Below are 15,544 nucleotides of genomic sequence, written 5' to 3' on the forward strand. Positions count from 1 at the left end.
TAAAGCAGTCAGCCGCATATCTGACACGATGAATCTTTATTTTTTGCCTAGTCATAATATAATGAGTTTTATCACTTAGATAAGTATAATTTATAAATGCACTTCACCATCTTACCTATCTACTGAAGATACATTAAAATTAACATTAAAATATGCATATTCTCATTCATCTTAATATTTCATATTCCAACCAGACCTTCATTATTTCATACCCCAGTTTAAAAAAGTGGTAACTTAAGCTCAATAAATCATAATAAAAGACTCACATTGTACCTCACTTATTAACATCAGGAACCCGGACTAGATATCACAACGTCATCAACGTGATCACCTACATCACATCTCTCCTCACCCGTTAACATCACCCTCTATTTACTAATACGAGATCGGTCATGGGACTCCGACACAGAGCTGGACGCTGCAGCAGACGCTCGCGGTCCTGGGCGTGGATCTATCTTACTAAACATAATAAACCATATGTAATTATAACGCTCACATTGCATCACACCCATTAACATCACTCTTTATCTATTAATGCAAGAGCTGTACCAGGTCCCAGTCAACGGATCCTCCGTACGGCGCGCAGTGGGATCCAATAGTGGGCTCCCAACAGGGGCGCAGTTACCGCCGTATCTGCTGTATCAATTACACGGGGCCCTCAACGTGCGTTTTTGTGAGAAATCTTTACCCTTCCTAAGGGCCCCCAAACAAATTTTTATACGGGGCCCCTCCAAGGCACGCTACGCCACTGGCTCCCAACAGGCTAGACTATAATCAAACTTATCACTTAGCTCATAAGACTTATCGCACCACATCACCCTTTAGCTTTCACATCACCCTTTAACTACTAACGCCAGAGCGCTTACCAGGTCCCAGTCAACGGATCCCCAGTACGGCTTGCCGTTAGATCCAACAGAGGCATTCCGACTAGAAGCCAGCCGACGGAGCAGACGCTCACGGTCCGTGGCGTGAACCTATCTCACTACCTAAACATAATAGACCTTATCATGTCCATACTCGTAATAAGACTCACATTGCACCTCACCCATTAACATCACGTTCTCTCTATTTACTAACGCCAGAGCGCGTATCAGGTCCCTGTCAACGGATCCCCAGTACGGCGCGCCGTGGGATCCAACCGAGGGACTCCGACACGAAGCCGGACACCGCAGCAGACACTCACGGTCCGTGGGGTGGATCCGAAGCTGGTGCAGTTGATACTGGATGAAATTGTGGAAGGAGGGCCGAAGGTGCAGTGGGATGATATCGCTGGGCAGGAAGTAAGTACGCTTTAGAGGATAATAGAAATGGCAAAAATTGCAAAATTCAATTTATTACTATTAACTACTCCGTAATCACGCGTTTTTAGGGTTCCGTAGCCAAATGGCATAAAACGGAACCCTTATAGTTTCGCCATGTCCGTCTGTCTGTCTGTCTGTCTGTCTGTCTGTCTGTCTGTCTGTCTGTCTGTCTGTCCGAGACTGCTCCGTGGTCGTTAGTGCTAGAAAGCTGAAATTTGGCATGGATATATAAATCAATAAAGCCGACAAAGTCGTACAATAAAATCTAAAAAAATAATTTTTTTAGGGTACCTCCCCTACACGGAAAGTGGGGGTGAATAATTTTTTTCGCTTCAAACCTAGAGTGTGGGGTATCGTTGGAAAGGTCTTTCAAAACTAATAGGGGTTTTCAAGAAACATTTTTTGATAAAGTGAATATATTCGGAGATAATCGCTCCGAAAGAATAAAAAAATGTGTCCCCCCCCCTCTAACTTTTGAACCATAGGTCCAAAAAATATGAAAAAAATCGTGGAAGTAGAGCTTGAGAAAGACATTAAATGAAAACTATAGCGGACATGATCAGTTTAGCTGTTTTTGAGTTATCGCAAAAAGTTTTCCCTTCATAGTAAAAAGACTTACTTTAATTAGGTACTGATTATGCAAATTTGCCTATTTGTTTAACTCGGGTGAAAGGTACCGTTTCATCCCTTGGTTAACAATTTACTATACTTTAAGCTCCAGTTTAGCTTAATGTGACGGAAGAGTAACTACGGAACCCTACACTGAGCGTGGCCCGACATGCTCTTGGCCGGTTTTTAAAGAATGAACATAATCCTGTCAAAAATTTCTACACTAAATATTTTTATTTACTTTCTGTTTTAGTTGACATAACTGTTAATTGTTTATATTTCATTAAAAACAAACTTTGTTAACAGAAGAGGTTATGTAATAAATGTTATCTACATATATGTCAAATGCCAAGTCAGTCATATTTGTTGACATTTTTGCCGATTCTATTGAATATTTGATGTCCATCGGGACAACTGCACCGTTTTTTCTTTCTATTGTCCACATCAGATTTGTAAAATTAATTTTCATATTTATCGCGATAGATAGATAAATCCGTATTTTTATCGCCCACAGTACCCTCATAGTAAATTTTATTTAAGTTCATACGAATCATATCGTTTTTTTTGTAATTTTTCTAATGTGATTTCTAGTTCAGTCTAGAATAGTCTAGATAAATCTATACGTATATGATTGTTGATATCCTTTGTTTTATAGGCAGCAAAGCAAGCGCTTCAAGAAATGGTGGTGTTGCCATCTCTGAGGCCGGAGCTGTTCACGGGCCTGCGGTCGCCCGCCAAAGGCCTGCTGTTATTCGGCCCTCCAGGGAACGGTAATGATTAAAATATGTAATTTAATGCGCAAACATGTGTTCGATCTTAATTTTGATTATCGCTGTGAATAATTTATCTATAGGAAACAACTTATTAAATAAGTAATTAACATAGTGTTAAATTAGTTGATTTAAATGGATAATGAAAAAAAAATTGTGAGGGAGTAGAAGGGCAGCGGTAAGCCGGTAACTGCTCCTCCCAATGTCCCTTGGCAACTTCCGTGAATCTCACAGCGAATAATTTACATATTAATGCCCGAATCTTGAAACTCCGACAATCAGCCAATGTTTTGACCAAGAATGCAGGATACCGTTGGCATTGCACAATCGGCGGTTTTGGAGATCCTTAGAAATTTTATATCTACGTACAGCAGTGTTTTTTTTTATCGGGTAAGTACTATCGTAATGCAATTTTCAGGTAAAACCCTCCTCGCCCGATGTGTGGCCGCAGAATGCTCGGCGACTTTCTTCTCGATATCAGCCGCCACTCTCACCAGCAAGTACGTGGGTGATGGAGAGAAAATGGTGCGCGCGCTCTTCCAAGTAGCCAGGGAATTGCAGGTACTAATGGCAGACCGTAGGTGGATCTTATGTCTTTGCAATAAAGATTAGGAATGTATACCCCAGGCCAAAAGTATGGAAATAAAGTTGTTTTCTTTAAAATCTCATGTTTCTAATAATATTATTGTATATTGGTAACCTAACACTTACATTAGGAAGCCCCAAATAAAAAAACACTACGGTGTGTATTAAAATATCTTAATATATTGTTTGTATAGTTGTATTGTAGTTAATTAGTATTTTGAACTCTCACATTATCCTTATTAAGTATCATTTGTATTCGCTTTGTTCACATATGTGGTTGCAATAGTGCGTAATCTTAGTTTAGTATTATGTCACTACCTGTGAGTTCCTATAATTGGCTTCCTGTATCTACAATATTTTTCTATGTTAAGGTCACAGCTGTTGGATCTCCAAATAAATAAAAATAAAATAAAAAGATAAAATTCTTAAAATAAGTTTCTAATTGCTTCATAAAATAAGTTTCAGAGTTCCGCGTAGACGAGAGCGCCAGTGTCGTAAAAAGTGGCTGTGACAGAATCGGACAGACAGACGGACATGACGAATCTATAAGGGTTCCGTTTTTTGCCATTTGGCTACGGAACCCTAAAAAGACCTTTTCTCTATTCCTCTCAGTCGGACTCGTTATGCTAGTAATGCATTTATTAAGCGTGTTTGTAAACTGTTTAATAATAATGAAAAACTCACAGATGTGGATATATTTAACTGTACAACTACTTTACTGAAAAAAGCATTCACATGATATGTATTAAGAATACCTAAATAAGCATATTTTTTCTAATAATTGAGATATATGCATCTCAAAAAGCGCATTTTGTATTCTCCAGTTGTTATTTAGCTTAAATTTCACATGACTTTGATGTTCACTTTTATTTTTAGGTGTTAATCAACTTGTACTGTATATAGACAAGCTGTAGATATTTGTTTAAAGTATTGTAAAAATTGTTTGCATTTATATACGATATTTTTGTATTTAAAAAGTGCATTAGCTTCGTATTTTGATATGTAAATTAAGGAAACTATAGGTCAATTTACTGCTGCTTAATCTACTGTTCAATGTTATTGAATGACTGTTTGTTTCTAAACAAAAGAAAAAAAAAAAAATTGTGTGTGTGTGTAAAGACACACGAATCGATCCATGGCGTCGATCGATCTATTTGTCTAGGTAGAAACTATCGATCCACGTCGACAGTTCTATTATGCGATGTGGTAACACCCTAATTCCACATTATATTTTTGCAGCCCTCAATAATATTCGTGGACGAGGTAGACTCGCTCCTCTGCGAGCGGTCATCGAGCGAGCACGAAGCGTCCCGACGGCTCAAGACAGAGTTCCTCGTGGAGTTCGACGGTCTGCCCGCAGCGGGTGCTGACCGGCTTATCGTTATGGCTGCTACCAACAGGCCACACGAACTGGACGAGGCTGCGCTCAGGTACTGTTGACAAAGTGAACCTTACTGCGTTAAGATAAGGTCTATTAGATAAGCGCTCGAATGCCGGAACGCGGATCCTCGTTTCGTCTTCGTCACACGAGAGGTTAAAGAGTTCGACTGCCTATCCGCAGCGGGTGACGATCGGCTTATTGTTATGGCCGCCACCAATCGCTCTCGTGAACTAGATGAACCAGTGCTCAGGTATTGTTGACAAAGTGAACCTTATTGCATCGTGATAAGACCTACTAAAGGTCAGTTAACTGTGTTGCTTGGTTAGCGAGCTCGAGACGGAGTTTCTCGTAGAGTTCGACGAACGCTGGTCGACTTATTGTTATGGCCGCTACCAGTCACCTGCACGAGTCAGATGAAGTCGCGCTCAGATAATGTTGACAAAGGGAACCTTATTGGGTCGGGATAAGGTCTACCAAGGCTCAAGAGGGATTTTGTCGTGGAGTTCGACGGTCTACCAGCCGCGGGGGCTGACCGGCTTATGGTTATACCGCACAAACTAGACGAGGCTGCGCTCGGGAAAGATGGAATGGAAGTCCTTTTACAGAGATTTTAGTGACGAGGTGGAATTACAGAAATAATATCAGTATATGTGTGCGTTTATCATGAATCTGTTTACGAATCAATGTGTGTGTAGGTTACTTCTTCTTTTCTTCTTCTCAGCATATATGCGTCCACTGCTGAACATATGCCTCTTTCATGGATTTCCATGTTGTTCGGTATGTGGCGATTCTATGCCAGGTCGGCCCTGCCGTCTTTCTGATATCGTCCGACCATCTGGCTCTTGGTTTTCCGTCACCTCGGCTTCCCAGTCGAGGTCTCCAGAACAGTACTCGCAGTAGGTTACTTAGGGCAGACAAACCAGTTAGTCGTTTTATGTTTGAAACAAATTTGACGTAATTATTAAAGTTAAAGGAAAAAGTTGTTAGTAGTTTTTATGTGGTTTATTTTTCATTTCTTAATATATTCGGTAAAGGTACAGTATACGGGAATAGTTATTTACGATACAAGTGCAGAAATTACCTATTCGCACGTGTATCGTACAACGTTTAACAGTACATATGGCTCTTTAAAGTTTCGATATATGCACGGAAAGTGCTCATTCCTGCACGCGTGCGGTACACCGGTAACACACCGGTATTTTGTACATTCCGTCATTGTGTTGCTAATCAACTTGAGATTCAGTCAAATTGCCGCCGCGGCGTGAGGTTATTATACCATTAGTTATCACTCCACTATTCTGTATTTAATACTCTCACGTTTTCTGTGACGATAACTGCGTTAGGGTTTTAGTTGGTACTCCTAGATATAATGAATATATTTGTCGAATGTTCCAGACGTTTCCCTAAGCGAGTATACGTGTCGCTCCCCGACGTCCGGACCCGCGAGCAGCTGCTGCGCGGGGTGCTGGCGCGGGGCGCCGCCGCGGCCGCGCTGTCGCCCGAGGAGCTGGCGCGCCTGGCCGCGCTCACGGACGGCTACTCGGGCAGCGACCTCACCGCGCTGTGCCGGGACGCCGCGCTGCAGCCGATCAGAGGTGAGCTGACGCCCGAGGAGCTGGCGCGCCTGGCCGCGCTCACGGACGGCTACTCGGGCAGCGACCTCACCGCGCTGTGCCGGGACGCCGCGCTGCAGCCGATCAGAGGTGAGCTGACGCCCGAGGAGCTGGCGCGCCTGGCCGCGCTCACGGACGGCTACTCGGGCAGCGACCTCACCGCGCTGTGCCGGGACGCCGCGCTGCAGCCGATCAGAGGTGAGCTGACGCCCGAGGAGCTGGCGCGCCTGGCCGCGCTCACGGACGGCTACTCGGGCAGCGACCTCACCGCGCTGTGCCGGGACGCCGCGCTGCAGCCGATCAGAGGTGAGCTGACGCCCGAGGAGCTGGCGCGCCTGGCCGCGCTCACGGACGGCTACTCGGGCAGCGACCTCACCGCGCTGTGCCGGGACGCCGCGCTGCAGCCGATCAGAGGTGAGCTGACGCCCGAGGAGCTGGCGCGCCTGGCCGCGCTCACGGACGGCTACTCGGGCAGCGACCTCACCGCGCTGTGCCGGGACGCCGCGCTGCAGCCGATCAGAGGTGAGCTGACGCCCGAGGAGCTGGCGCGCCTGGCCGCGCTCACGGACGGCTACTCGGGCAGCGACCTCACCGCGCTGTGCCGGGACGCCGCGCTGCAGCCGATCAGAGGTGAGCTGACGCCCGAGGAGCTGGCGCGCCTGGCCGCGCTCACGGACGGCTACTCGGGCAGCGACCTCACCGCGCTGTGCCGGGACGCCGCGCTGCAGCCGATCAGAGGTGAGCTGACGCCCGAGGAGCTGGCGCGCCTGGCCGCGCTCACGGACGGCTACTCGGGCAGCGACCTCACCGCGCTGTGCCGGGACGCCGCGCTGCAGCCGATCAGAGGTGAGCTGACGCCCGAGGAGCTGGCGCGCCTGGCCGCGCTCACGGACGGCTACTCGGGCAGCGACCTCACCGCGCTGTGCCGGGACGCCGCGCTGCAGCCGATCAGAGGTGAGCTGACGCCCGAGGAGCTGGCGCGCCTGGCCGCGCTCACGGACGGCTACTCGGGCAGCGACCTCACCGCGCTGTGCCGGGACGCCGCGCTGCAGCCGATCAGAGGTGAGCTGACGCCCGAGGAGCTGGCGCGCCTGGCCGCGCTCACGGACGGCTACTCGGGCAGCGACCTCACCGCGCTGTGCCGGGACGCCGCGCTGCAGCCGATCAGAGGTGAGCTGACGCCCGAGGAGCTGGCGCGCCTGGCCGCGCTCACGGACGGCTACTCGGGCAGCGACCTCACCGCGCTGTGCCGGGACGCCGCGCTGCAGCCGATCAGAGGTGAGCTGACGCCCGAGGAGCTGGCGCGCCTGGCCGCGCTCACGGACGGCTACTCGGGCAGCGACCTCACCGCGCTGTGCCGGGACGCCGCGCTGCAGCCGATCAGAGGTGAGCTGACGCCCGAGGAGCTGGCGCGCCTGGCCGCGCTCACGGACGGCTACTCGGGCAGCGACCTCACCGCGCTGTGCCGGGACGCCGCGCTGCAGCCGATCAGAGGTGAGCTGACGCCCGAGGAGCTGGCGCGCCTGGCCGCGCTCACGGACGGCTACTCGGGCAGCGACCTCACCGCGCTGTGCCGGGACGCCGCGCTGCAGCCGATCAGAGGTACTAGGGCTGTATTTTAAAATACCAAGGTTCAATAAAGATGCATTCGTTTAATCTCGATTGCAACGCAATTTGATTAGCCGGGTCCACACAGAGCGAGCATACGCGCGAGGCAATTTCCAAAAAAGGAGGTCAAATTCTGTATTACAATTTATCATAACAGAGATCACTATCTATTGTTGCCAACTACTTAAAAATCTATTTTGTTTTCTGCTTTCCAACATATTACGTATAAAAACACAAAAATTACATGTCTCAAAATTTACTTTAAGCCACGAATTATAACCAACATCACGTTAAAATGGCTGAAAATAACAAATTTAGGCAGGCTACTCGATATAAGCAAAAACGTATGTTTCTGCCATACATTAAAGTAAATAATTCTACAGAAATAAAAATCCTAATACTCAATTTTTTTTCCAGAACTAGATCCCGAGGAGGTGAAGTGCTTGGACCTGTCACTAGTGCGGCCAATCACGTTCCAGGACTTCATGGACGCGTTGAAGCGGATCCGTCCGTCCGTGTCGCCGCACAGCCTAGTGGGGTACGAGAAGTGGTCCGTGCAATATGGGGATCTCGGGCTATGAACCAATACAGGTATATTGAACCTTAGTGCCGTGTGATAAGATTGATTTTCGGTGTAACATGAACGCGTTGAAACGGATCCGTCCGTCCGTGTCGCCCCACAGCCTAGTGGGGTACAAGAAGTGGTCCCTGCAATATGGGGATCCCGGGCTATGAACCAATACAGGTAAATTAAACCTTAGTGCCGTGTGATAAGATTGATTTTCGATGTAACATGGACGCCTTGAAATGGATCCGTCCGTCCGTGTCGCCGCACAGCTTAGTGGGGTACGAGAAGTGATCCGTGCAATATGGGGATCTCGGGCTATGAACCAATACAGGTAAATTAAACGTCCGTCCGTGTCGCCGAACAGCCTAAATGGGTACAAGAAGTGGTCCGTGCAATATCGGGATCTCGGGCTGTGAACCAATACAGGTAATCTGAACCTTGTTGGCTTGTTGCTAAGGTTGATTTTCGATAAAATATAGACGAGTTGAAACTTCTAGAATCTAGCCGATTCGATCCTTTGAGTCGGAGTGCGAGGGTGAAATATGTCAAACAAATCTTGCGTTCAAATTCATACCAGCCTTATTTGTAAGAAGTGGTTCGTACATACAATAAAATGGATATATGTATAATGTATTTTTCTTTATTTTAAGTATTCTCTCCCTCTCTTTGCCTGACCCTCTTCCCGGTTTATATGGGGTCGGGTCCTTGTATGTCTGCGCCAGAGTGCTCTATTTTGGTTTGTTAGTATATTTCTGTTGAACTAAAACTATTTTTTTTTTCAGGTATTTCCAAGGTTGAATAAACAAGGGTGAGTCAGTAATTGTAAGCAAGTACGGGACAACACTACGCTCAAATGTTAAACTTTCCACTCGAATATTCCCTCATAGTTCTATTGACGTATTATTTCATAGTTCTTTATGTTTATTCTGAATATCATCTAGTCAGATTTCCACTGTCACTGTCATGTTTTAAACGTGTATAGTATGGAGTGTGGAATTAAAAGGAGTGAAATCTCTTATGGTAGAACTGTTGCAAAAGTGTCCAGCTGTTAGCTATAAATAATAGTTCCAAATCTCTCCAGAGTAGCGCTAGAGTAGCTAAGAACCTAGGCGCTATAGACGGAGTGAAGTGCGCTGTCTATGATTTGATTTTTTTGTTCAAGTATTCTAGGTATTGTAGCGCCACCTATTTAAGGTTTTTTGATGACACTTTTTGGTACATGGAGATTTATTTCCTTACCTCCACCTTCCGTAGTGTATAGTATGAAGAGTAGAGGTAAGGAGAACAATCTCTTACAGAACTGTTGCTAAAGTGGCAGCTGGATAATAGTTCGAAATCTCTCCGGTGGCGTTAGGGTAGCACAAGAACAAGACATGAACTTAGACGTTATTGAGGGAGTGAAGTGCGCTGTCAGTGGTTTAAATTTTTTTATCAGTCATAAATTTGTTCGCGATGTATTGTGGCGCCACCTATTTTAGGTTTTTTGATGGACACTTTTCGTACATATAGATTGTTCTCCTTACCTCTAACCTCCATAGTGTATAGAAATAATGTCGTTTAGGCCCTTTTACTATTATCTTTAAGATAACGACTGTTGTTTGAAATAATGTGATATTGAAAGGGCTTAAGGGACAAACTAAGACCATATTCGATGTAACGTTTATACCAATCCTCAAATATACTTGCCATTAAATCTGTCGAACAAAAAACTGTAGTGGTAGCTTGTACAGTCAGCGTCAAATACTTTATAGCAACCAAAGTAGTCAAATAGTTCGGTACACCATATATTTAGTATGGTGTACCGAACTATTTGGCCACTTTGACTGCTACAAAGTATTTGACGCTGACTGTACAGTCGCGGACTTTAATTGTTGAACCATTTAGGGCTTACTTTACTTTCGGCGTTTCATACCGTTAGTATAACTTTGGAGACATTTCATACCGTTAGTATTACTTTGGACGTTTCATACCGTTACTATTACTTTGGAGACGTTTCATACCGTTAGTATTACTTTAGTATTGACGACCCAATTAGGTTGAACCTTACATGGATCCACAATTTAAAGTCAGTGACCGTACCATCATCATCGGAATCAAAGGAAATTGAATTTTAGGATGTTGAATTTAAGATTGCGTTTTGAGTGACATTATCAAGTATGGAAGTATAAGAAAGAATCTCACTGTCGTATGAAAAAAGTATTTTTAAACGGACTTGATGTACTTGCTACCCCTACAGTTTTAATATTAAGTCTTAAATAGTATTATGGTGCAAGTAAGAAAATCTTTACAATTATGAGACCTAAATGTATGTAATGTATTTTTCCCGATTTTTACAACTAGCAACACTGTCAATGTTGTAACCTAATATAATATTAATGAAATATTGAAAACTTTTCTGAGCTTAAGTAATTTTTCTGCATCTATCAATTTAGTGTTTTATCATATCAATCTAATAATTGATTGGAAATGTACAATATTGTACAGTTAATATTAGGGGCCCATTTCTCGAACGGTATTAGTCTAATATTATTAGTCCACGAACTGTCAAATCGGAGAAGTTACCATGGCAACACACTAATAACATTAGTCTAATATCGTTCGAGAAATAAGCCTCAGTTCGTGGAATAATAATATTAGTCTAATACCGTTCGAGAAATGGCCCCCTGAAGTAGCTAAGCGAGTTGGTTCTAAATTATCTTTCCAAAACTTTTTCTTAAGTGAAGAAAAGTTTGTAGAGATCATTTTTAATACTTCGCCCGCTTAACTTCTTCTGAAGCTCACAGTACAAATTGTATAACAACTATGAAAACGTTTGGAAATTAAATGATACTATTTTTTAGCCTCAGAAAAGTTTTTAGTATGACCCTAAACAGCTTTCAATGTTATTCGATGTATAACGCTTACTACCACGGGCTATATTAGCCCGCAGCCCGTCCAGTCGAAGGAAATGATGTCTAACGAGGTTGGAAGAAGGTATATTTTTAAATACTCCGGTTTGGCTTTTTTGACTAGGTTGCGGCATTCGACTTAAGGGCTTTTACTCAAATTTCTAAATAATAAGGCTGTGTATAGACGACATGAAAATCGCCAAGTTTTTTACTAAACCATAGACAACTTTTGGATGAGCATAGTTGAAAAAGAATTCGTTACATAAAAAAGTAGCCGTACTCATACTGTCTTTGTCTTACGCTAGTACTAGCACCCAAAAGAAAGGGATAAGTATAATTTTCCTGGTTCTTATTGACTGACAAGTTGTGTTTGCCAGACTATAGTTTGGCAATATGACAAGCTAGCATGTTTATTTCCGACATAAACTATTTGTCGTTCACGTTCTTACATACTAGTAAAAGACTAAGGCGTATGGCATACTGCATCCGATTCGCACGTCGCTCCGAAGTTTGAGCGAGACAACGCTATGCGCGTATTATAGCGACATCCCGCTCACACATTGCGTGATGAGTAATAAGTAGGTCGAACTGAGCAACTTTTACTATAAGATCGACCCCAAAATAAATGTTGGGTGTTTCATGCTTTAGACTGATCAAATGTCGATGATTTCCATGGGACACGATTCTTTTTCATTTCTCGGTTGATTTCATTGTTAAAGTAGTTACCTGCATATTAACTTCACAAAGTATAGCAGAACTTTGTAAGTACTCGTATGATGCTTTTTTACCGTTTCATATTTACTATACCCTGGCACACCCATTTTGTCATATAAACGGGCGGCAAATTTAAAACACGTAGGCGTGAAGAGTTAACTTCTCATGGACAATTTGAATTTCGCGCCTGACAAAGTAGGTGTGTCTAAGTATGCTTCTTATGTTACGAATTCTTGTGTGACGTCATTTCAGCGCATCTAATGGCTAACTTGTCTATGTTGAAAAACAAACGATTTTAAACCCTATCGTTTGAACATAAAAATCATTATTGCTTAAACCGGTGAACAAATAATGAAATCATTGTACAAAATATGTTTACCATTTTATTACGTAGAACCTTTATGTATATTTAGGTATGTATATGTTGCAAGTTAGTAGTACGTAGTTGGTAATGTTTTTAAATTATTTATATACGGTTATTTGGTAAACTAACACGATTAAAATTTTATAGATATAGCTTTCCCGTCAAAAGTTTATGTTATTCTTAATTGTTTGGACAGCTTATAAAATTAAATTTATTTGTTGATTACTTAGCTTATTAAATTTATTATCTATAATGTAAATAATAGAGTTACGGCACTGTCTGTATACAATTCTGGCTAGAAACACTTGATGACTCGAAAATATAAATAAATATAATTACTATAAATACTGAAATAGACTACTCCAATTCAATTGTCGACCTATATAAAAAAGGTTTATAATCAAATTACAACTTTCTATACAAACGGCTTAGTGTAAGGCCTGAGTGGACGCTCGAGTTAGCGTGCAGCGGGGCGGGGCGTGCGGCGTGCATGTTAAACAAATGCAAAGGTATAGGAGCGGCCTGAGAGCACGCTGCTCAAATCACTTGTGAGCCCGACGCCACGCTGCACGCCCCGCCGAACGCTCCGCTTCGAGCGTCCACTCAGGCCTTACACTTACACTAACTCCATATGCAAACAGTGCCAGTACTCATGCTTACAATATTTTAATGCACCTACCAATAGATATGTTTATGCTATTTACGCTGCAATTCTTATGAATAGATATATCGACGTCTTAAAACACAAATGTGTATTTCTAAAGTCAATGTCATTATTTTGCATGGCAAGCTATGGTACGTATTTGTGGTTTGAGCTGTTGATTGACTAACGGGTAGCCTTCAACTTAGCCACGCATTAGTAAGTTGCTCAAATATATCGATTTCGAGCGAACCGGGCTGTCGTACGTGGTAATTCCGGTAGATGGCGTTTAACGGTTTTAATGATGGAAAAATTAAAATAAATGTTTGTTTGCAGAAAAATTAAACTTATGCTGAAAGTTACACATGTTTACAATAGTTTTCATTAAGATGCACAAATTATACAACTGCCATGCTGTTCTACGTGTTACGTTTAAATCCAATGTCGACGTGTGATTCTTTGAGAAACATTCGTTAATTATTTCAATAATTTCCTTTTCAACAAATATCTACCAAGGAATTACTACGTAGATTGATCCGTTAAATATAAATTTTCTAAAATTTCATAATAGTTTACATTACAACGTGACGATATCAACTGGACCACGCTTAGTGTAGTGCCATAGCGTCACTTTGCGGTGCAAAATGTAGAAAGCATTAATTTCGTATACTTCTTAATGTATGAGTAGAGGACAATTCTGTTATGAAATTAAGTGAAAACGACATTCAAATATACCAATTTAATGATCTTACTCGCAATAAAATGCGATAATTCACCGTTCATATAAAATCTACGACCTAAACGGATTGCTATAGTGACCAGGGATGTCACGAATATCGCATTATTCACATTCACGAATGTGAATACGAATCCGAATGTCCAGGATGCGAATGTCTGTATGCGAATACCAATGTTTGGGAATATAGTTGTTATCATCATTCCTAATTAGACAAAAATCTGTTAGTACATAAATCATATGTTACCTTAGAACGGGATGTTGTAAAGTGATGAAAAATGCTGTCTACTGGTCAAAATGCATTACTTGAAAAGAGTTTGCGCGCTCTGACACGACCTGCGCACATTCGCATTCGCAAAACATTCGCTTAATATCGATGAGCTGATGCGAATGTTTAAAATGATGCGAATATTCGTATATACGAATACGTGACATCCCTAATAGTCACATCACTAAGGATAATTATACACTGCTTAGCTGATAGAGAATACTTTGAGGCAATTTGAAATAAATACGTGGAGTTCCCTGCTATCAGTTATTAATGTATAATCGTTTCTAAGGCAGGGTTTTACGGTATAATACCTACGGTAAATTACGCCTTATCTACATAACAGAATTGTGGTATATAAAAATGTTTCCCTTCGGTGCAGTATAAGGCTGTTTCTCCACTAAATACCAATTAATTAAAACTCATAAAATTAATTAATGATAAAGGTGTGTTTACATCGGTTTAGGTTAGTTTTTCTAGGTGGGGGCAGTTTTACTACTGTACTATTGAGTTTGGATACCTTTACATATACAATCTCTGTCCTTACAAACTAAGCCCTAGCCAAGATGACATTCGTTTGCAGAAAACAAAACGAAACGCTTGGATAAACGGTAATAATGATTGGGAAAGATAGCGTTTCGTTTTTGCAAACGATTGTCATCTTAGCTAGGCCCCCAGGTCGTTCCTTCTATCGATTGCCATGATCGACCTATGAAACCTATACCGCAAATAATAATCTCTTGGGTCTCTAGTGGAGAACCGGTTTTGCCCAAAATAATATAAAATATTTTATTATCTCTAGCTACTAACAAATTTCCTAAAAAGACAGCGACATAGCAACTTAGTGCTGTTTAAATGTAGTAGTTATATTTTTACAGTAGCGTATATTTACATTTAAATTATAGAATTCTGTAATGACCTTTGGGCGTGAAATAGACCTTATGTCATGTTGTGAGAGTTGAAAATACTTTGACGCCAAACTTATTAGAACAGCAGTATATTAGGTAACAAATAATGAAGCGGACAGTAGTGCTAACTCCTACCATTCCTAGACATAGACGTAGTGACATAGCGATCGCTCTTTAGATAGATTAATTTGTGTTTTTTTTTTACGTGGGGTCACATTTGGAGTTATCGGCAGGATTCTACACATCTAACGGACTTTTTGTCTGGTATTGTAGAACGCCCCTAAAATACTGAGCGAATAGAATCATGAACGACGTATACATGGGGCTTTTTATCTGCTTCCTATTTATCGTATGTCAGAAACCAAAGATAGTCCATTGAATGAGTCCCTCCAAGGGGGGTCTAGAGTGCGTGAGTTAGTAACGTAAGATGTTTCTTCGGAAATATGTCAAGTGTCCCTAGGTAATAAACATACTAAAACCCCGGGACACTAGGAGGAGCCCAGGAGTGGGGGGAGGGGGGGGAAAGGGTCCATTTTTTCATTTTTCACTTAAATCTCAAAAACGGTACATGTTAGAGAAAAACTTTCAAGG

General features: G+C 42.7%; 1 protein-coding gene across 4 annotated transcripts in view; it reads left to right on the forward strand.

Moving 5' to 3' along the window:
* LOC133528538 (spastin-like) overlaps positions 1–15,429 on the forward strand; it is a 28,886-nt gene extending 13,457 nt beyond the window's left edge. For 2 of the 4 annotated variants that reach the window (XM_061865937.1, XM_061865939.1), the window contains 7 exons: positions 1,083–1,280; positions 2,566–2,680; positions 3,099–3,241; positions 4,505–4,695; positions 6,042–7,861; positions 8,285–8,458; positions 9,218–15,429. In XM_061865937.1, the coding sequence (XP_061721921.1) occupies positions 1,083–1,280; positions 2,566–2,680; positions 3,099–3,241; positions 4,505–4,695; positions 6,042–7,861; positions 8,285–8,448 (2,631 nt within the window). In that variant the 3' untranslated portion in view covers positions 8,449–8,458; positions 9,218–15,429. The remainder of the gene's footprint in view (positions 1–1,082; positions 1,281–2,565; positions 2,681–3,098; positions 3,242–4,504; positions 4,696–6,041; positions 7,862–8,284; positions 8,459–9,217) is intronic. The other 2 variants (XM_061865938.1, XM_061865940.1) reach the window with 1 other exon arrangement.
* Positions 15,430–15,544: the final 115 nt, after the last annotated feature.

This window comes from Cydia pomonella, chromosome 19 (assembly GCF_033807575.1).
Source record: "Cydia pomonella isolate Wapato2018A chromosome 19, ilCydPomo1, whole genome shotgun sequence".
NCBI lineage: Eukaryota > Metazoa > Arthropoda > Insecta > Lepidoptera > Tortricidae > Cydia > Cydia pomonella.